Source organism: Equus asinus, chromosome 3, assembly GCF_041296235.1.
Source record: "Equus asinus isolate D_3611 breed Donkey chromosome 3, EquAss-T2T_v2, whole genome shotgun sequence".
In the NCBI taxonomy this organism is placed as follows: Eukaryota; Metazoa; Chordata; class Mammalia; order Perissodactyla; family Equidae; genus Equus; species Equus asinus.
The window spans coordinates 2150718-2173536 of NC_091792.1; the positions used below are offsets into that span (position 1 = coordinate 2150718).

The following is a 22819-nucleotide window of genomic DNA, read 5'->3' on the forward strand; positions in this document are numbered from 1 at the left end:
GCCTATTCAGGCCTACAGACTTGGACTCATGTTATTTCCCCACCAGCAATTTTTTCTTTGTGTCTATCAAAATTCTATATACACTTTTTTTCACTCTCACTCCTGAATGTTAACTTTGTAAGTTGAAGAATTCAAAATTCAACATTACTTTCTCTCAGCACTTTGATGGCATTGTCCCGCTGTTTTCTTGCATCCACACTGCTAAGAAGTTTAATAGCAATCTAATTCTCATTCTTTGTAGGTAGTATGTCTTTCCTCTCTGGCATGTTTTAAGATTTTCTCATTGACAGTGACAAACACGTCAGAGTTTAGTAAAGGGAGCTTAGTGTGTTGGTTAAGAGTATATGTAGCTTTGGCTGCAGACTGATGGGTACAAGTCTGCTCAACTAGCTACTACTATGTAACTAGGACAGGTTGCTTAACCTCTCTGTACCTTGACTGCCTAATCTGTAAAGTACAGATAATAATTAGATAAACTTTATAATGCTGCTGTATTGTTTGAGATAATAAATGTAAAGAGATTAGAACAATACCTGGCTCTTGAAAAGTGCTCAATGAATGTTACCCATTATTTCATTTTCGGTTTTAGTGTAAGACTTCTAGGTACTTGTTGCTATTTGTATGTTGTGATTTATTTCACTTGTCTTGCAAGGTAATTGGTGGGTTCTTTCAAACTGAGGCCTTTCCTCTCTACTTCTGATACTACTAGAAGACAGACATTAGAACGTCTGGCTCTATCTTCCCTGTCTTTTAAAATTTCTGTTATACTTTGAATCTCTTTATCTCTTTGTGACATATTCTGAGAGAATTACTCAGCTTCATCTTCTACATTCAGTGTGTCCAGTTTCCTATGATCCATCTATTTAGTCCTTTATTTTGATAATTACATATCTTTTTTCTTAAAACTCTTCACAGGTTCTTGCTCATTTCAGTAAATGTCCTTGATTTATAGTTTCTATAATTGTTTCATGAATGGAATTACTTCCTTTGTCTCTTGAAGAATACAAACACATATTTTAAAGTCCTTTCAATGGTGTATATTCTTCTATTTGTTGGTTTTTTTTTTTTATTGTAGAGGTCATCTTTAGATGTTTGGTGTTTCTTAGATATGTACTCCTCTTTTAATACAGAAATCTCCTGTCCATCTTTTGGACTATGGAAACTTCTGGGTGGCAGAGTGGCTGTACTGACTTTCCGGTGATATGGCAAGAGTTTCCTAGCAAAATGGTTTTGGCACACCTTCTCAACTATTTCCTTGGAATTTCTAGTGTACCCAAAATTCCCTCTTTTAGTTGGTGTGTTATTAATTTACATCTTAATATTTTATATTAAATCTAAAGGTTGGATGAGGTAGAGGAAGATTTACGCTTATATTCAATAAGCCATCCTAAAACTAGTCTGTCTAAACTTTGAGTACCACTTAAAATGTCATGAAGCCCCAATGATGGAATATTTCATTTCTTGGAATTCACATAGCTCCCTGTGTTTACCTTCAAAGTTTATGGATTTTAATTAAATTACAAACTCTGACAATGCGTCTTAACCACAGTTTATTCCTTGTTGCATTTGTCATGCTATACACACAGCAAATACTCATCAACATTTGCTGAATTGAATTACTCATGTAAGACATACACAAGATCATCAGTGAAAAGTTTAGATATAGGTGATAGTAATAAAAAGGAAAAGCTATATACTTCACACTTATGCTTATGTATACTTTACATTTGCATTGCAATAAGATTTCTCATTTAGGCTATGATTTTAAACAAAAATGAGATTTATTATCATTTCACACTAATGAAAAGTAGGATGATCTAGACAAAAGATAGCAAAGAATCAGAAAATTTGGCATTTTCCCTTAGAAAAAGCAGTGCCAATATGTAAGTTATGATGTTATTATGAATATTTTAATATCAATAATAAAAGCTAACATTTATGAACTGTTCACTATGCAATACCCTGTACTAAGTACTTAATATACATTATTTCATTTAATTTTTCCAGCAACTTCACAATATAGATTTATAGAAGTGGAGCCAAAGCCTGGAAAAGTTAGGTTAGTTACCCTAAGTCATACAACTATACTGTGCAGCATTAGAATTCAAATCCAGTTCTCTCTGACTATAGAAGCTTGTCTCATAACTATCATGCTTTAGCACCTCTGCTGTTGAATTAGTTCTTAACTACACAAAAAGAAGAAAATGTCAACTTAATTCTTAGATATGGTAAAAATCAACGAGCTAATGGTTTCAAGATTGACAGATTGTTATTTGTCTCCAAACTCATTCTCATCTTGGACATGACAAACTGTTAGTTGTCCCTCCAAATCCATTCTGATCTTCTTTCTCAATATTCAGGTGTCCAGCTAAAGACTACATTTCTTAGTTTCCCTTGTACCTATATGTGGCCACATGAGTAAATTGTAACTAGTCAAAAGTACAGAGTTGATATTTGCAAGCTTTAGCTCATCTTCTTAAAGACACTTACCATGAACTCACCCCTCTCCTTTGCCATGGCTAAAATGGTGACAAACACAGCAACTCTGGAAACCATACGTTGGGAATGGTGGAGCTATCCTGGATAGCCTAGGTCTCTGCATGACATGGTGGAACAGAGCCCACCCTACCCTCTCTGGACTGTGACACGAGGGAGAGCAACATCCATGTTATTTCGGCATTGCATTTTTAATTCCTTTGTTCCTAAAAGCAGCTTAGTCTTTACGCTAATAAATATAGAGGATATCTGGGGAAGGTCTCGTAAAAAGCCAGTTCAACTACACAGTGAGTCTTATAGGAAACATAAGAGAACAGGAGAGGAGAAGGCATTTAAGGAAGAAAGCATACCACAGAAGGGAGAGAGAGCATGAACATACCAAAGAGTATAAGCAGTTTCAGTGTAAACATTTCTAAAAATGTTTAATCTTTTACACTTAGTACAGTATAAATTTGTTATGCTTAATAAAAGTGTAAGCATTTCTGGAGACACCAAAACAATATTTACACTTAGTAAATTTACATTTACACTTACTAAAAGTGTAAACATTTCTAGAGATACCAAGTTATTATGCAAATAGTCAAACAGAATTTTTTTGAAAGTCAGATTGAGATTTAAGCCTTTTCTCCTCATATCTAGTTATTTTGCAAAACAAAAACATATTATTAATAAATAGCTTTCCTATCCCAAAATATTATTCTAATAAACACACAATTCTTTTTATTAGTTTAATATTTCTTTATACATACCATGCAAAGCTCAAATAAAATGATTCCAAGAGACCATACATCTGATTTAGGGCCAGAAGGCAACGGTTTTCCATTTGGCACATGATCAGTCGTTTTGGAAATCCCTTGTGCAATTACCTCAGGCGCCAAGTACGACGGATACCTATAACATGTTAAAAACGAATAATCACTATGAACGACAAAGGGGAAAGAAGCAGTAGTGCATTTTTACTGTCAGTATGGTAAGCTCTATGTAAAAGTGTGATTAAATTAATGCATCTTGCTGGGAAGCCTTCTAACTGACCACCGCAACACAGGCCTTGACATCCAGGAATCACAAGCGAGCCTCCAAGTCGCAGCGATTCTGAGACGACCACATCTCTCCGCGGCATGAGCCCCGCTCTCTGCTTTCCTCTGTGTTCTACACACTGCCTCAGTGCAGACTTCTAGGTTTGCAGGGGTTTTTCCTTCCTCCTTACTACCTGTCTTCTCTTTACACTTAACTACTGTTTAAAGTACATTTTATCTTTGAAAACAGCACTTACTCTTTTGAGTAGAAGGAATGCCAAAATCTGTAAAAATACATAAATTGAAAAGTAAGACTCTCCCATCTCTGTACTCTGCATGTCACCCATACATATGATATATAGATAAGTGGGCCACCCGTTACCACTGCCCCACAGGGAGCAGGCTGCACAGCCTACTTTGTGCCCCTGCTCTCACTTAAATATATTTCAGAGATCATGCTATAAAAGTAAGTATAGATCTGCCTCATTCTTTCTGAAAACTGCCAATAATTTCACTGTATTGATGCACTTAATTTATTTTACAAGCTCTGAAGAAGGACATTTTGAAAGTTCCATTGTTTTGCTACCACAAACATGCTGAAATGAATACAACTCTTCCATTTCCCACAAACGTATGTACAAATGACAAACAAATTCCTAGACGTGGCACTACAGGGTCACAAGGTATGTGCGTTTTAAGTTTTGACATATATCACCAGGCTGCCCTTTCAGCTTGTATCAGTTCATATTCTCATAAGGGTGCCTATTTCTCCTCACTTCCACCAACAGAACAAGTTTTTTTGAAAACTGTTTTAGTAAATATTGAGTAAATACAAAAGACTATTAAATATGAGTAATGTATACATAAAGTGGCAACAAACACCCACGCACCCACCTAATGGTTTAAGTAAAGCACATCAAATTAGCACTCAAGGTCTCTCTCTTCTCCCTAACTGCATCCCCCTGGTATTCCCCAAAAGGAACAGACAACTGCAATTTTTGTGTTTATAACTCCTGCATATTTCTTTATAGTTTTACCATATGTTTGATTCCCTAAAACGTATATTGTTTACTTAAGCATATTTCTGAACTTTCTATTACTGGAATTATGCCGACAGTATTCTTTTGTAATTTGCTTTTAAAATCAACATTATTTATTTGAAAGAGTCATCCACATCATTGCATGTAGTTTTCAGTCATTAATTTTTACTTCTATTTTATGAATATATCATAATTTATCAATCCTAATGTCAATGGGCATTTGTTTCCCGTTTTTATATATTATAAGCAATGTTGCTCACAATACTATGTATGGTATACATCTGAAGTTTCCCCAATCATAATCCTGGGATTGAATTTCTAGGCCACAGGACATGTGCACTTTCAACTTAATGGTATTAAGTTAAATGTTTTTTGAAAGAGGTTGTACCAATTTATACTCCCATCAGCAATGTATGACAGTTCCCATTGTTTACTTCTTCTCCAACACCTGTTGGACAACAGTAACAGACTTTCTAATGTTTGACAACCTGGCGAGTGAGACCTATCTATCACTGTGGTTTAATCTGCATTTCCTTGATAATTAAGGAGACTGAGGCATATTCTCATGCGTTTATTAGCCGCTTGGGTTTGCTACTGTGTGAAGTGCCTGTTCCAGTCTTTCGTCCGTCTCTCCAGTAAGTTGTTGTGCTGGAGTCCCCAAGCCCAGTCCCGCATTTTGTGACTCACTGGAAGGACTCACGGGACTCAGCACATAGATGTAGTCACAGCTGAGTTACACTGTGACAGAGCCAGGATGCACAGCTGGATCACAGGGGAAAACGACACAGAAGGAATCTGGAGGAGTCTACATGCAGGCTTCCTTATGCTTTCCCTCCTATCAGAGGCCACACAGAACACTTCACCCAGCAACAAAAACATACTAACATGTATGCAAGGCTTCTGGCCAGGGAAGCTCAGTGTCCAAGGTTTTTATTAGGAACTGGTCATAAAGGCACCCTCTGCCTAGCACACACCAAAATTCAAGACCCCTAGAAGGAAAGCCAGCATTCAGCATAAACTGTACTCTTTGTACAAACAGACAGAGTAAACCCATCTTATCAGTTAGGGAATGAGATCAAGCACTTTTGAAATTCAAGTTCCCAGGTGCTAGCCAAGGACCAACGATCCAAGCAAGACTTAGTTCCTAAGCATAGCAATCTCATGCCTGCCACTTTATCCCTTTCCTTCACAGTGGTTGATATTTTAATTATTGGGGGGTTTTTGTGGTGAGGAAGACTGGCCCTGAGCTAACATCTGTTGACAAGCTTCCTCTTTTTGTTGAGGGAGACTGTTGCTGAGCTAACATCTGCGGGAATCTTCCTCTATTTTGTATGTGGGATGCCACCTCAGGATGGCTTGATGAGTGATATGTAGGTGCACACCCAGGATCTGAACCTGCAAACCCTGGGCCGCCGAAGAGGAGCATGTGAACTTAACCAGTGCGCCATCGGGCTGGCGCCTTTAATTACTGTTTTGAAAGAGTTCTTTATAATTCTGGATATGAATTCCTTTTTCAGTAATTATGACTTGAAATACTTTCTAGCACTTTGTGGCTTACTTTTTCATTTTCTTTATGGTATTTTCATTTCTTTATGGATTTATGAATGAGAAGTTCTTAATCTTTCAGTCAAATTAATTAATCTTTTCTCTTATACTTAGTGATTCTGTATCTTGTCAAAATGATCTGTTATTTTCTAAAAGTTTGATAGTTTAGCCTTTCATATTATGTTTCTTAGTCCACCTACAATCAATTTTTCATATGATGAAAGATAAAGGTACAAGCTTACCGACAGTCCTATGTGGATAATCAACTGAACTCTGTTTCATTTACTGAAAACCATATTTTCCCCCAACTAGTCTATAGTGCCAGCTCCCATCACAGATCAAATCTCTACATACACACTGGTTTGCATCTTGGCTCCCTATTTTGTTCCACTGGTAAATTCGCCTAATGCTGTACCATTATACAATGTTAGGTCTGTAATGTTACATAAATAATTACTGATAACTGCTAAGACAAGCCCCTTCAAAACACAGACTGCTTTAATTTCTCTTCAGGAGTGTCTGGGCATTTTCAGACGTCTGTTCCATAAATACAGTTTAGAACTATCCTGTCAAGTTCTCTCTCTCTCACGTTCACAAACACATACACAGTCGGAATTTTTATTGAAATTAGCTCAAAGGCAAAGGCTGAGGAGAAGTAGCATTTTTCTGATATCGACTCTAACAATCTATGAACATGATATCTATATTATTTAGGTCTTTCATAACGTCTATCACAAGAGATTTATATTTTCCACAGAGGTGCTGAACATACTTGATTAGAGTCTTTTGAGGTATTTCATATTTTTTTGCTGATGTGTAAATCATTTCTTTGTATTAATTTTGTATACAGCAACCTTGCTTAACCCTAGTCATTTACGGATTTGAGCTGTCTTTGTAGATCTTCAGATCAGTCACATGTAACTGATTTGTTTGCACTGACACTTGTGTTCCCTCCTTTCCATGCTTCCAGCTTTCAGTGCTTTTGCTGCCTCGTGTGCTGACTGATAACTCTGTCCAATATCAAAGAAAAGTGATGATAGCTCACATCTTTGTCTTGATCCTAATATTTTAAAAAACACTTTTAACCTTTCACTATTATAATTTCTTTGTGAAAAATTTTTATCAGTATTAATCATGAATACATTTTTGAATACCTCAATTGTATCTATTACAAAGAGAGGAAATGATTTTCCTCACATTAACTTTCTAATGTTTAACCAACCCTAACCCTAAAATTCCTGGGATTTTTGTTTCTAGTAATTTCACCAAAAAAAATGATAATTTTATCTCCTTTCCAATTTTTATACATATGTGATTTTTTTTCCTTGTCCAATGGTATTCACTGGGATCAACAATACATTGCCAAATGACAGGGGTGTTAATAAATATTTTGTTTTGAACCTGCTAACTTTTGTTTTCATTATCTTAAGGAAGTAGTCACACAGTCCTTTTGCATTAAATTTTTTTTTTTGAGGAAGATTGTCTCTGAGCTAACATCTGTGCCAACCTTCCCTCATTTTGTATGTGGGACGCCACCACAGCACGGCTTGATGAGCTGTGTGTAGGTCCACGCCTGGGATCTGAACCCACAAACCCCAGGCCACCGAAGCAGAGTACATAAATTTAACTGCTATCTCACTGCGCTGACCCCCCCTTTTTTTTAAAGGTATGGTTTTTGGTGAGGAAGATTGTCCCTGAGCTAACATTTGTGCCAATCTTCCTCTTTTTTGTTTTTCCTCCTCAAAGCCCCCCAGTATGTAGTTGTATATTCTAGTTGTAGGTCTTTCTGGTTGTGCTATGTGGGATGCCACCTCAGCATGGGTTGAGGAGCAGTGCCATGTCTGTGCCCAGGATCCTAACTGGTGAACCCTGGGCTCCTGAAGTGGAGCAGGCGAACTTAACGACTAGGCCACAGCACTGGCCCCCCAGATATGCTCAGTATATTTCTGTTAAAAAAGAAAAAAGAGTATTTCCTGACAAAAATGCCAGTTAAGGGACCGGCCCCATGGTGTAGTGGTTAGGTCTGGCACACTCTGCTTCAGCAGCCTGGCTTTGCCAGTTTGGATCCTGGGTGTAGACCTATACCACTCATCAAGCCATGCTGTGGTGGAAACCCACATACAAAACAGAGGAAGACTGGCACAGATGTTAGCTCATGGCTAATCTTCCTCAAGCAAAAAAAAGAGGAGGACTGGCAACAGATGTTAGCTCAGAGTGAATCTTCCTCACCAAAAAGAGAGAGGAAAAAAAAAAAAGAAATGCCAGTTAGGCTTGCCTAACATTGCTTCCTGGCTTTTTGGCTAAGATCAAGCATAGGACAGCCTTATAGACAAGTTAAAAAGCAGAGGGTACGTGAGTACCAGACTTATTGACGATGACTAAATTTGAATCTTACTGCCTAGAAACAAAAATAGCTTTAGAAGAGAAATGAAAAGTGAGTGGGATTCTGTCCTGCTTATTGCCTATGTGCATGCCTGTTCTTCATTTGTCGTGAGATTTGGTCATGAGCACACCTAACCAGAATTTTCAATCCAATGACATTAGATTCTTGTGCCACCCTGCAATAATGACTGCCATCAAAATGCATGTAAGTGTATGTAATGTCTATGTCTGGTGGTCCAGTGGGTAGAATTCAGCACTCTCACCCCTGCTCCTCAGGTTTGTTTCCCAGTCAGGGAACCATATAACCCATCTGTCGGCTGTCATACTGTGGTGGCTGTGGGTTGCTGGGACACTGAAAGCTGTGCCACCAGGATTTCAAGTACCAGCAGAGTCACACATGGTGGACAGGTTTCAGCGGAGCTTCCTGACTAGAGAGAGTAGGAAGAAGGACCTGGCCATCCACTTCCAAACAAACTGGCCATGAAACCCTATGAGTAGCAGTGGAGCATTGTCTGAAACAGCGCCGGAAGGCACGAGAATGACCCAGGAAGACTCCACTCCGCTAGGAGTTGGAATCAATTCGACAGCACTAACAACAAACATCTATATAATATATGTGATGCAGGCACTCAAGTACTACTTCCATTTCTCTTCCTGTGTTTTTCTGTAGCCACCTAATCACACCAGGATTGCCACTACTTACTACTTACATGTAAAATACAAGTCAATTAAGTCAGAGAATATAACTTAACTTCAAATGGGTAAATTAGGTTTTTAATTGCTTTTTGTTTTAATATAATGATGACAGTGATATTAACAATTTGCTCCTGTGTTGCTCTCATACATAAATTTGTACTGTGTCATTTTACCCTAAGGTGATCATCCTGCTCTTCCAAACGAATGTGTGAAATCTCTGGAGACAACTGAAGTCTAATGGAAAAAGCACTGGACTTGACAGTATAACATCTGCTTTCTAATTTCAGTCCTAGCACATATTCTATATAGGACTTGGGTTCCTTAATCTGTAAAATAGGAATAATAATGCCTACCTCACAAAACTGTTATGAATATTAGTGAATATAGAAAGATGTTTTATCAAAATGGAAAATACGACACAAATGCAATGTTGTATTTTTATCATCAGCACCACAATATATCTAGAAGGTGAACTGTTCATTTTTAATCTGATTTCCAGCACATCTAACCCCAGAATAATAGTATGGGTAATTAAAAGTCAAGCAATACTATAGGTAAATTGTTCTTCCTAAAACTTCTGACTGGTGATCTCCAGAAGCACAGAGGTGAGCCTTGCTCTAAAAATTCTCATTTCCCTTCTAATCTAAGACTGATTGAATTAATTCATAAAAATAATAAGCTCTAGGATTGTTTTTTAATGTAGATTATCTCCTTTCAACAAGTGTCTCTTCTTTAGCAAAGCATTTTAATAAAGAAAATTACCAGAACTCTGTAGTGAATGTGACTGGTGAGGTAAATGTAAGCGGCTTTCATCATCTGTTTCATGATTTAACAAGGTATTAAGCTACTGGCCAGGTGAAATGAACGTCCAATTTCTAACTCTTGACACTATTTTGAAACAGATGTTAACATTTTACTTTGTTATTCTTTAATATTTGTCTTTTAAATCAACTGCAAGCTTCTTCCGGTGTAAATATTTTCTTTCATGCCTTAGCTGTTTGATCACTTTATTTTTCCTGGCTAACGTTTCACATTTTGCTCTTTGATACTGTCTGGTCAGACCCTTACGGTCTAAGACTTCAAAGTATGCCACACCAAATGACACACAAGACCACTTCTAGCCAAGTATTTTAAATTCAAACATAATTCTTCAAAATGCTTGATGTCCTTGAAGAAAAATCACTTCCTTTCTTCTTTTCATCAATAAAACCTAAAGCACCTTTAAGTAAAAGGTAAAAAAATTCATTTCTGTTTGTATTATGTTTTTGGAGTTCTGCCTCACACAAACTGATTTAGACAAAATGAGGAAGCAGCAGAAATCACATTTACTACAGCTCCTTAAAAGCTACTTCAAAAGGCAATTGTCACATATGACAAAGATATTAGAGCTTTACCATGAACTCATTTTTTTTACATTCAAAAGGGTTTTTCTTTTTAAAAAATAAAGTGTAGGCTCTCTTTACAAAATATTGTTTTCGTGCTTGTGAAACAACTGTTTGTTGTCTATGACCACAAGTTTTGGTATGCAAAATTACAAGACTGTGAATTTATGTACCTTAATAAGTAGGCCGTCAAAACGGAAAATGTTCGGGGCTGACCCAGTGGCACAGCGGTTAAGTTCGCATGTTCCGCTTCCCCACAGCCCGGGGTTTGCAGGTTTGGATCCCAGGTGCCGACATGGCACTGCTTGGCACGCCATGCTGTGGTAGGCATCCCACATATTAAGTAGAGGAAGATGAGCACAGATATTAGCTCAGGGCCAGTCTTCCTCAGCAAAAAGAGGAGGACTGACAGCAGTTAGCTCAGGGTTAATCTTCCTCAAAAAAAAAAACCCCACAAAAACGGAAAATGTTCCCATTAAGCAGTTTAGTGAGCTTCTTGAGAACAGGAACCTATCTTATCATTCTTGTATATCCAGCAGCCAGAAGATAAGGTGCTCAAGAAATATTTTCTTAATAAATAAAGGAAGAAGTGACTCAATTTAAGATTACCAGCTATGGCCTAACTAGCAAAAATTTTAGGTAAGAAACCTACAGTCTAACTTATAAAGCTAAAAGAGTAATTTATGAATGAGACTTTTTTAAGTTTTTAAGCAATGTTCACCTGCAGAAACACACTCCGTGACTCCAAACCATAATTCCCAGTCATGGAGTGACAGAATGATTCCAGAGAGTCCAAAGAGCCACACACAAATGGATACTAGTAAAACAATCACATGGCAACTGAAAAACAGGACTAAGGTCTCTGGATTAGGTAATAGTATTATGCCCATTTTAATTTCCTGATTTTGATAACTGTTCTGTGGTTATATAAGAAAATTCCTTATTTTAGGAAATACAAACTTAAGCATTTATGGGTAAAGGCCATTATATGCACTAATTACTCTGAAATGATTAAAAAATATTTATATACACATATATATAAGAGAAAAGAAAAAAAGCAAATATAGTGAAATGTTAACATTTGGGGAATATGAGTGAAGGCTATAAAGGAATTCTTTGTACTATTTTGTAATTTCTGTGTTTCTAAAATAACGTCAAAATGAAACTCTCAAGCAATAAAAGAATTATAGTATTAAAATGTTTAAAAAGTAACCACAACAAATATAACACAAAAATCTATAGCAAAAGCACACAATTGAGTTCAAGATAAACTTTCATTCCTTTCCTAGAGGCCAACAGCAATCTGGAATTTCACATCAGAAGTGATCAAACAAACGTCTCCAAACTTAAACACAGACTTTCAGGTGGAGAACCTACGCATTACCTCTGACATTCACAGTGACTTCACTTGAGTCTTACTATACAATTATAGCTTAGAGAAGAGGGAATTAACCTTAGAAACAATAGAACATAATATGAGAGTGCTCTTTCTCAGTCTTTTGAGGAACACACATTATCACTAAATGAGAATCCGGTCAGCCTTCTTGCCTTAAATTTACCTAATTCCGAATGAAACAGAATTAATGGGTAAGCATTACAAGGTCAAGAAGGTCAGTAATCTATTAGCTTCTTGGCCAACTCAATGAAAGATCAATATCAAGGATCTTTTGGGTGCTGGGAAAATCTCACTGTCTACTCTTTTATTAATAAAGAAAAGCCAGTTTTGTATCAAAAAGTACTATCAGTAATAATTAACAAAATATGCACTATATCAAAGATTACAAAGTTTAGGACAGAACTCAGGAAAAAAAGAAAACATATTCTTACCCAATTGGGAAATCAACATCATCACCATGAGCTGTCATATGATAAAGTCCAAATTTAGCCAATTTAACATGTCCCTACAATAATAAAGGTAAAAAAAAAATCACTATGAATTATTTTAATATTATTGGCAGGAACAGATTATCATTATATATTCTATAAATAAGGAAATCATCATATAGTCAAATACATTAAGAAAAACATTGTATTTTATCATAATTTTATTAAAAACTATTTGCCAATGTTTGAAGTCTACTTTCTATCATTACAAATATATACATGTATATGCATACATATATGTACATATATACACACACATATATTTTTATGTATCAATGACAAATAACATTTAAAAAGTTTTTGCTGTTTATATCTTCCAAGCTTTTTGACAAAGCCAAAAAAGCAAAAATATTCTTATTTGTCTTGAACCCCTGCTTGAAATATTTTGTGGTAATTTTCACAAAAAAATTTTTTTGGGGGGGTTGCAAGTCCATTCATAATATTATAACTTAACCCTGACATGGGAGTTCTTAACTTGAAAAGATGAGTTCACAGATCATCAAGATATTACCGAATCTGCTAGATTTCCAACAAGCTTTATATTGTTTGAGAATGACCATAGTATCACAAAAGTGAGATTCTTAATAAACTGCAAATATAAATTTTATAGATCTCTTAAGTTTTTCTCCTTTTAGATGTTTAAGACTTTAAAAAATGAAGTCAATTTTAAAGTTGGCTCGTTTTATCTCAAGAACTTTATTTCCCAGCATTACAAAATGTTTATATTTTAAAACAATTCAGATTAGATAGTCCACTGTTATAACTATCAAATTAATGAGCACCATTTTGTCATTTGTGATTTTTAATACCATAGTGTAACAGTAGTGAAAGTTTGGAAGACAATCAGAGAAGAAAATAATAATCCTACTAATACAGAAAATAATTCTCCTCCCAAAATTCCCTCAAAACTATTTTATATGCCTATGAAAGAGAATGAAATCATGATTAGTCCTGAAAATATACCACCTTGCTACCCATAATTCTCTTAGAGGGTTGACTAGCTGCTGCTTAGTCTCCCATAAGATTTCCATGTAGGGAAGCAGCACTCCAATAAAAAGGTATAAAAACTGACAAATAAAGAAGGCAAGTGGGGAATAAAGTAGAGGAAATAGGGAAGGAGAAGAACCAAGAGGAGAAAATACAATGCAGCTGTTCTATGAGAAAAATATTCAATAGAAATAGAGAAGTTTTCTTAAGATGAAAACAAACTCAGAGAAGGGTGGAGTGGGAAGCTACCATGCATATCTTTTAGAAAATGAGTGAAAGGAAAAACAAAATATCAAGTTAGAAAATGAGTCTTAGGAAAAAAAGCAATGCATGTAAAAGACATGGATTTATATAATTTAAAGGTACTTCTTTTTTTCTAACAACCACATCACTTTCACATAGTCTTTTCATTATAAATATTCTTAAAAGATATTTTTATTCTACAGTCCCTCTGATTAACTGAGTGGGCCTGACTTCAGTAGCTTCCAACCTCAAATAACAAACACATATTGAATAAACTATCTGACGATTACCTTTCGGTCCAAAAGGATATTATGAGGAGACAGTGCCCGGTGCACTATACCATGTTTGTTCATATACTGCAAGCCCTGAAGTACCTCAAACGCTATACACAAAACCTTTGAATAGCTACAAAGAAAACAAAAAGTCACAGATCAACAGATCAGTTACAAAGCAGATACAGAACCTGTTTTAAGGAATAAAATGAGGTTTAGCGATAAAATTCAAAGAGTTATATTTTCATTGTTACTCCTTGATTCAGAGAAAACAGAATCTATACATTTTCTAAAATATTCACTTGTGCATATTTTGGATTTTCTAATTACAGGAGAATTAATCTGACAAAGATCCTACAATTCCCTAAAGGCTATTCCAATGGCAGAATTTATTCTTCCAGGAAGGAAGTTTAATTTTGTTGGTGTCCAATTGACCTTCTGCAGGTTTGACTTTGCCAAATTATTAGGAAAGTTTCAGATATATGGCAGAACTAAGTCAACGTAAACCACCTCTCCTGCTCAAGGCAAAATACCTAAGTACCTGACAAACAACTATAATATATTTTATGGAGATAGACACGAGCCCAATTTCCATATAAATCCACAAAGCAACCTCCAGCAATTTATGATTTATCAAACATCTCTCGTGAATACTCACCCCATTCTCTCTAAGCCATCTTCCACAGGGATGCCCAGCTTCTTCTTTCTCTCCCTCCCTTCCTCTCCCTCTCCTCCATTTTTTTTTTTTTTTTTTTTTTACCAAACATCATTCATGTACGAAGTTAGGAATAATATACAGAAAAGTAGGTAAGCCCAATTCAAATCCAATCCTCAAAATCACCAATATTAACATTTTGGAATAGATTTCTTTTCTACTCATTTTTTGATATTTTAAATTAGAGTTTTAAAACTTAAATTACTATCTGCAGGTAACCACTACAAGTAATTTTTAAAAGAGATATAAATAAGCTAACAGTGGCGATAAAATGGAATTATAAAAAATTAGTCAAACCCAAAGCAAGCAGAGTAAAAGGAAAAAAGAACAAATGGAACAATTAGAAAAGAACTAAAAGATTTTAATTTGGATATATTAACCATTATATTAAATTTAAATGGTCTAAACTCACCAATTAAAAGATAAGGATTGTCAGATTGGATAAGAATTAAGACTCAATTATATTCAAGCTACAAGAAACCCACATTAAATAAAATTGTAAGTTAAAAGGATGGAATAACAGATCACTGATTGTCATGGGCTGGAGTTGGGGGGATGGGTTGACTACAAAGGAGTATGAGGAAATTCTGCGTGACAGAACCGTTCTATTCTTCATTTTGATAATAGTTACATGACTGCGTTTGTCAAACTGATTGAACTGTACACTAAAAATGGTAAATTCTAAGGTACGTAAATTATACCCCAACAAACCTGATGTTAAAAAAAAAGTAGGCTGAATAAAATTTTACAAAAAGAATAGTTGCGTATGACTCCCAATTAAAAATTCTAAATTAAACCATAAAAAAGAACCAAGGATGAAAAGCTAAAATCCTTCTCTCCTCTCATCCTAGTCTGACTTTCCAGAGGTAACCACCCTTAGCAGTTTGTCTTCGATTCTTCTGGTGGCTAGACTTTTCTTTAATATAATTAACTCTTCACTACGCAAGATGATGTAATTAACATGCTTTTGCGACTTTTCTATCTTCCTTTCCCACCTCCTGATTTTTATCAGTTACATTATTTTTATATTATCACATTTTATAAGTGAGATAAAAGAAATCTGCATTCCTTCCTTGAAAGCTACACAAGTCAACCATACATAGTATGGCATAGAGTGATTAAGAGCTAAGGAGGAAACGTGGGGAAGAAGAGAACGTGGGGGAGCAGGTTACTACTAGACGTAGAATGTGGTCAAGGAAGGTCCCACTGAGGTGACATTTGTGCAGAAATCTGAAGGAAGTGAAAAAGACACGCCGCTCTCTGGGAAATGTGTGAGTCAGGCAGAGGGCAGAGTAAGTTCAAAAAAGTGCAGTGAAGCCACTGTGCATGCAGTAGAGAAAGCAAGGGTAAGAAGGTAGGAGACGAGGGAGTCAGAGGTCGCAGGGAGCCAGGGCACAGCAGGCCACTTAGGCCACTGTACAGCCTTTGGCTTTGACTCTGAGACAAACAGGAGGTGACTGGCACACTGCTGTACTATGATTAGCACATAGTCACTGTGGAACTAAGCAGGGAAGGAAACATAAACCTAAGCCACTCAACCCCTAGCTCTCAAGAGAAAATGTCTGTCATCAGGATTTAATGGACACTATAATGTTATAATTATACACTATTCACCAAGGTTATCATCACTACTGTCATTTTTTATACCTCATATTATTCTTTTTGTGTTTTTTTATGTAGCTAGAATATAGCCATGAGGAAGTTTTTCACAAGGGTGGCATGAATGGGACATTTTACAGCATGGCATGTCTTAAAAAGTCCTATTCTTGCCCTTGGATGTGGGAAGAATTTCTCCACTGTCTTCACGTGTTCTAAAGGCAGTCTGACTCTAATTTTGCTGTAGATATTCTGTCATTCCTCTTCGGAAGCTTTCAGGATTCTTATGTACTTTATCTTTAGACTTACAACATTTTAGCCCAATGTGTCTAGAGTGTGGGCATTTGCACATTTGTGCTAGTAAGCATTAGGTGTGCCTTTTAATCTGAAGTTTCCCGAGTTCCATCAACAGAGAAACATTAACAGGAAAGTAGATTTGTCATGTCCGATGATTTTCTCCCTCCACTGTATCTTCGGTTGGAACTTTTAGCAGGCTGATGAAAACTGAATCTATTCTTTACACCAACTTTCTGCTTTACTTGCTAGGAGCATGGCCTTCAGCTCTAGTCATCAGGTTATTTAATTTCCAGGAACTCTCTTCTTTTCTCTGGCTGTTCCTTCTTAATAAAACCGCCGTTTGGTTATGGATACATTACTCTTTTCAGTCTCTTTAAGGATATTTATTAGAATTCTTTTAATTTAGGAAACAAAGTGTGTTATCTTCATTTCCTCTGGAGTAAGTGTTTTTTTTTTCTCCCTTGGCTCTCTTTCTCTCAAACAATTTTTTTCCACAAATGTCTGGTAACCCTGGTTGTCAGCCATATTTTAAAATAAAGCAACAAATTGATATTCTCCATGAAGTGTGTAAAAAAGAAACAATAAAAGTTATTATTTATAAAGAATGCTTAAAGTGACCTGTAAACTATTCCCCTTTATTAAATAGTGTCTCCCATTTTAAAGTGCCACAATAGCCAGTCTTAAGCAAATAGGGAAGGTGTGAAACAAGATCAATTTGGAATTAACAGAGTTTTCATAAAAATCTTCAAAATCTAAATCAATTATGTAAAGGAAAGATTCCAAACTTTAAAACAACTACAATTACATCAATAAATATGTGGGCAAGAAAGAATGCAAACCCCTCCCCTCTGAAAAACAGAGGAAAACTTTCCTGGAGATTGATTAACTAATAAAACATAACCACCTAGTTTTCTGAGCTCACCTGGCTCTGAGTCAGCTTTAAAGTAGTAATCTCTCTGGGCCTTGTTCTCTTCCTCTCTTTCTCTAACACACACACACTTCAAAAATCTTAAAAGCTGATGTCATACTCAGTTGTGACACTAGAGGACCTCAGTTGCACACTACTTCAATATAGATGTCTTTCTCATGAAACTCAAACTAAACCTTTAAAGTGATTTTTCCATTAAACCAGTTCTGAAACAGCTGAACACAAAGATTGCATGTTCTACTTTCTCGACTTGCTTTTGCTAGCTGATTGTAAGACATAATTGGAAAATACTTGCATATCAAAAAGCATATTCACGCTATTATCAAACCAATGAGCATATACACTGAAATAATTTTAAAAAATCCAAACATATACAGCTGAAGCTCATGACATACTTTTCTTAGCTATTACCTGAGACTACATATGAATTAGCTAATGGACTGAGTACTCTTCAGTTTAAATTACACAGAAAATCGATTTACTTTTCTGTTCTTTTGTACTCTTAGATTTTAATTAGATTAATAAAAGATTAGATTAATAAAAAATGTTTTTAACTTAGATCATGAAATCTTTTTAAAAATTATTTTGAAGTAGCTAATGAAATTATAATGCAACTACAAGGTAAAAAAATCCTAAGTCCAGTAGCAGTTAGTATGTTACAGTTTGACTGAAAAAGTAGCAGTTAGTATGTTACAGTTTGACTGAAAACGGAAGGAGAGTTAAGAGAATGGGATTCATACAATTGAAAAAAAAAAAAGAGGTCAGGCAGGGGACAACAGAACTTTACCCTACACAACCCCGAAGTCAGACTCTTGTTCGTAGAGAAATCCATTACTAATCTGGAAAATGTAAATTAAACTTCAAGTCAGAAAATATGCTCTTCCTTCTGAAATTTTCAGTTACTATTGTTACTCTTAGAGATCGGAGGGCACATTTACTTTGCTACCATTATCCCTGACACCCTAAAGTTCAACGCGTGTAAGCATCCTAGGTGATTACAAACACACAGATACGACTAAAAGGCAGTTTTCAAAATAAAATGATTAATAATTTCTAATAAAGCAAGATACTTTCATTTATACTCAAATGCACCAATTAAGTGGCTATTAGTTGCTTGGTACTGTGTTTTTAGGTCCCTGTGTTTCCAGGCTCCATGGATACCACGAGGAAGAATTGATTTCTACAGTGAAGAACCCTATGGTATAGTTGGAAAGACAGATTTATAAACTGACAATTTTAATACAGTTGAATTCCACAGAATTTCAATATAATTATAACTCAATAATTAAGATAGCAGATGAGAATTAATCATCCTTTTCCTCTGTCTTAAGAGGAAAACATGAAAACTTATTTACTATATTCATGACAACAAAATGGACCTACGAAAATCATAAATCTTGGGAAAGATTAAAAACTAAAAAAGAAAAAATATCACTACCATCACCACTGCAAGCAAGAATAACTATCGATTGGGGCTGGCCCCGTGGCCGAGTGGTTAAGTTCACGCGCTCCGCTGCAGGCGGCCCAGTGTTTCGTTAGTTCGAATCCTGGGCGCGGACATGGCACTGCTCATCAGACCACGCTGAGGCAGCGTCCCACATGCCACAACTAGAAGAACCCCCAACGAAGAATACACAACTATGTACCGGGGGGCTTTGGGGAGAAAAAGGAAAAAATAAAATCTTTAAAAAAAAAAAAAAAAAAAGAATAACTATCGATAGTTTCTAGACATGAGTCAACTTGTTCATATTTGGATTCTGAACATGGTTTAATGAATTTTAAATCTATTAGGTTATTATTATCAGGTTACAAGAATATTTTATTTATCACTTTCCAGATGTATTACAAAGGAAATTTACACTGTATGCCTCTGACTCAATCATCCCTAAATTATCTGTACCTGTTTAGCTTAGTTGGCTAAAACATACTGAGACCATGATCATGAGTTTAATGTCTATAGGGATTGGTTGGCTTCATATGTCCATACCCGCAGATTTTCATCTAACTCCAGCGAATATCCCCAAATACAGGTGGTTTGTCACAATGAGACACTGTTCAACCTCTATTTACTTAAAACATCTTGATTTTCAATGACAATCTCCTATACTTCTTTGTTCCTCATGCCTGAGGACCTGCTCTTTAATCTCATCAAGACCTTGAGACTCCTGTTCTCTAAGCCTCTTCTATTATCTCAACCAGCCCCTTTTTGACAGCCTTCTTTATTCTAGATCTATTCTTTCAAAATTTTTTTTGCCAGTGTCCTTACTGGCTTCTCATCCAATGGCTCTACCCCTGGTGGAACTGCATTTCTCTGTATTCTGACAGTATGTAGGAGCAGGACTTATTAATTCTATGGTAATAATTTCTTACGGGTTTGTCTCTCTCAGTGTCCTTTGAGGCAGGTACTAGCTTATTCAACTTGGAATCCCTATGCCTATCACAGTGCCTATAAGGTAGGTGTCCAATAAATATGTATCAAATAATATGTGTTCAATAAATGCATACAATGACATCACATGATGATATAAGAGGGTGCAGATAACAAAGTTAAATTCTTCACTAACAAAATAACAGCTCAGAAAAGTATATCATACTAGCAACAGATCAACAGAGTTAACTTCATTAATAAGAGAGGTATAATCCTTCAGTAAGTCAAGAAAATATAAATTGCCCAAGTTCACACAATGGCTGTCCAAGACCAGTACTCATTTAATGAAAAGACACCTCTCCTAGTCTTTTGTTTACTGAAAGAAGAATGAACCATGGTGGAGCAGGTAACAAGATAATCTCGTTAATATCTAGATAAAACTGAATTAGACTAAGTTAAGAAAGATTCCTATGATCAATTTTTCTAGCTTGAAAATACCAATAAAAACTTTTTAGTATCTGGTATTTGAATTGGGTTCACATTAAATCTGCGTATTATCTAGGGGAGACTCAACATCTTTATGAATGTGAGTTATTCTATCAAAGGAAAAGGGAAGTATTTCCTTTTGTTCAAGTCCACTTTAGTGTCTTTCAGGAGTTTTTATTATTTTTTAAACAGTTTTATTGAGGTATAATTGATATAGAAAAAACTGCACATATTTAACGTACACAATTTGAAGAGTGTGGATATATGCATACACCCGTGAAATCATTACCACAATCAAGGCAACAGACATACCCATCATCTCCAAAAGTTTCCTTGTTGCTCTCTCTGTGTGTGTGGTAAGAATAATAAATATGCAAAAATATATTTTAAAATACCAGGGAAAAAAAGCATTGAGGAGGACTAATTCTGTCAGATTTAAAACATACCATAAAGATTCTCTTTTACAACGCAAATGTCCATTGACAGATAGATAAAGAAAATGTGATATAGACATACAATAGAACATTACTCATCTTTAAAAAAAAGAAAGAAAATGTGATGTAGACATACAATAGAACATTATTCTGCCATTTGCGACAATATGGATGAACCTGGAGGACGTTATGCAAAGTGAAATAGCGGACACAGAAGGACAAACAGCATGATTCCCCTTACATGAGGTGTCTAAAAAAAATCAAACTTATAGAAGCAGAGAGTAGAACAGTGCTTACCACAGGCAGAGAAGAGAAGAAAATGAGAGCTGTTTAATTGGCATAAAGTTTCAATTATACAAGACATAAGTTCTAGAGATCTGCTGTAGAACATAGTGCCTATAGCTAAAAATATTGTATTACGCACTTAAAAATTTGTTAAGAGGGTAGCTCTCCTCTTAAGTGATCTTATGACACACAAAAACAAAAAGGACACAAGGAAACTTTTGGAGGTGATGGATATGTCTATTAACCTTGATTGTGGTGATGGTTTCATGGCTGTATGTGTATGTCCAAACTCATCAAATATATACATTAAATAAGTGAAGTTTTCTTATGTATCAATTATACCTCAATAAAGACGTTAAACAATAAAATAAGGAGAAATTCCTATCAGCCTCAAACCATCAGTTCTTTTCTGAACTTGCAATGTTTCCAAGAGATGTTATTCAGATTGCAAGAAACAGAGGCCAAGAAAGAGAATGAGGGGTCAGGGTTACTGAAATAGATTTGGAAGTCATTCAGGTACGGGTGGTAACTAAAACCACACATGCCATTTGTTCAGATCCATAATCCAGGATATTTCTAAGGGCCACTCCACAAGCCAAAATACTGTCATACTCATACTCAGCAAACCGAGGGAGGAAACACACTTGCGGATTCTATAAATTCAAGATGTTCATTCACCTTATAAAAGCTGATCACTCTCACAGTCATTTTCCTTTTGGTCTAAAACTTTGCTTACTTGGTGTCAGCTCAAGGTAAAACGTTAAGGGAGAGGAAACACAGACGAAATATAGTTAGCTACTGTGTGATTTAAGAAATGGAGAGGAAAAATAAAATACCAATCAGTATTGTTCAGATAACCATACAACTGTATAAACCTATGTTATCTTTAACCTAACCTCCTGTAACTTCAAGGCAAAAAGAGCTCAACTAGTGTATAACTTTTAATGACTTATAACTTTTAATGGCTTATAATCTCAGAATTTGGAGAAGAGCCATTTTCAGTGATGAGCTAATATGTGAGGCTCTTAATTTGCCACTCACCACTTATTAAATTTTGACATTAAAAAAAAATATGGAAATATTTGACAGAGCAATTTTTTCTAAAGGAAAAAACCAAGAAGGCTTTTGGTTTTTTTTTTTGTTTTTTGTTTTTTGGAGGAAGATTAGCCCTCAGCTAACTACTGCCAGTCCTCCTCTTTTTGCTGAGGAAGCCTGGCTCTGAGCTAACATCCGTGCCCATCTTCCTCTAGTTTATACGTGGGACGCCTACCACAGCATGGCTGCCAAGCAGTGCCATGTCCGCACCCGGGATCCGAACCAGCGAACCCCGGGCCGCCGAGAAGCGGAACGTGCGAACTTAACCGCTGCGCCACCGGGCCGGCCCCACCAAGAAGGCTTTTGGAACTGAGAAGGAAAATAACTCATTTCTCTGCTGGGCACATGTTCTGGCCTGAAAGGACGCCCATGCACACTAAACTAAGAATTTTTTTGCCTCAGATTCAGAGGTTTTGAAATGGAAGCTATTTCGATTAACTGCTTACCAAAAATTATTTTGTAATAGGTCTAAAAAAAAATCAGTCCAACTGTCCCTAAGTTGTGAGACTGTGCATATTTTACAATTCAGTTCTCACTCCAAAAAAACGAACGTGGAATGCTCTAAGTCTGCAATGTGACTAATTCACAATGGGATACAATAAACTGGGAAATTAATTTTCCAACCTGAATACTAGATAACTTTCCTTTCTCAGCAGACAATTAATTTGATAA

The 22819-nt window shown here is 35.9% G+C and overlaps 1 protein-coding gene across 6 annotated transcripts in view; it reads right to left on the reverse strand.

Annotated features, from left to right (window-relative positions):
* TBCK (TBC1 domain containing kinase) overlaps positions 1-22819 on the reverse strand; it is a 196946-nt gene that overhangs the window by 135868 nt on the left and 38259 nt on the right. For all 6 annotated transcript variants that reach the window (XM_014839107.3, XM_070504540.1, XM_070504538.1 and 3 more), the window contains 3 exons: positions 13962-14076; positions 12385-12458; positions 3246-3387 (listed from right to left, as the gene is read on the reverse strand). In XM_014839107.3, the coding sequence (XP_014694593.1) occupies positions 3246-3387; positions 12385-12458; positions 13962-14076 (331 nt within the window). The remainder of the gene's footprint in view (positions 1-3245; positions 3388-12384; positions 12459-13961; positions 14077-22819) is intronic.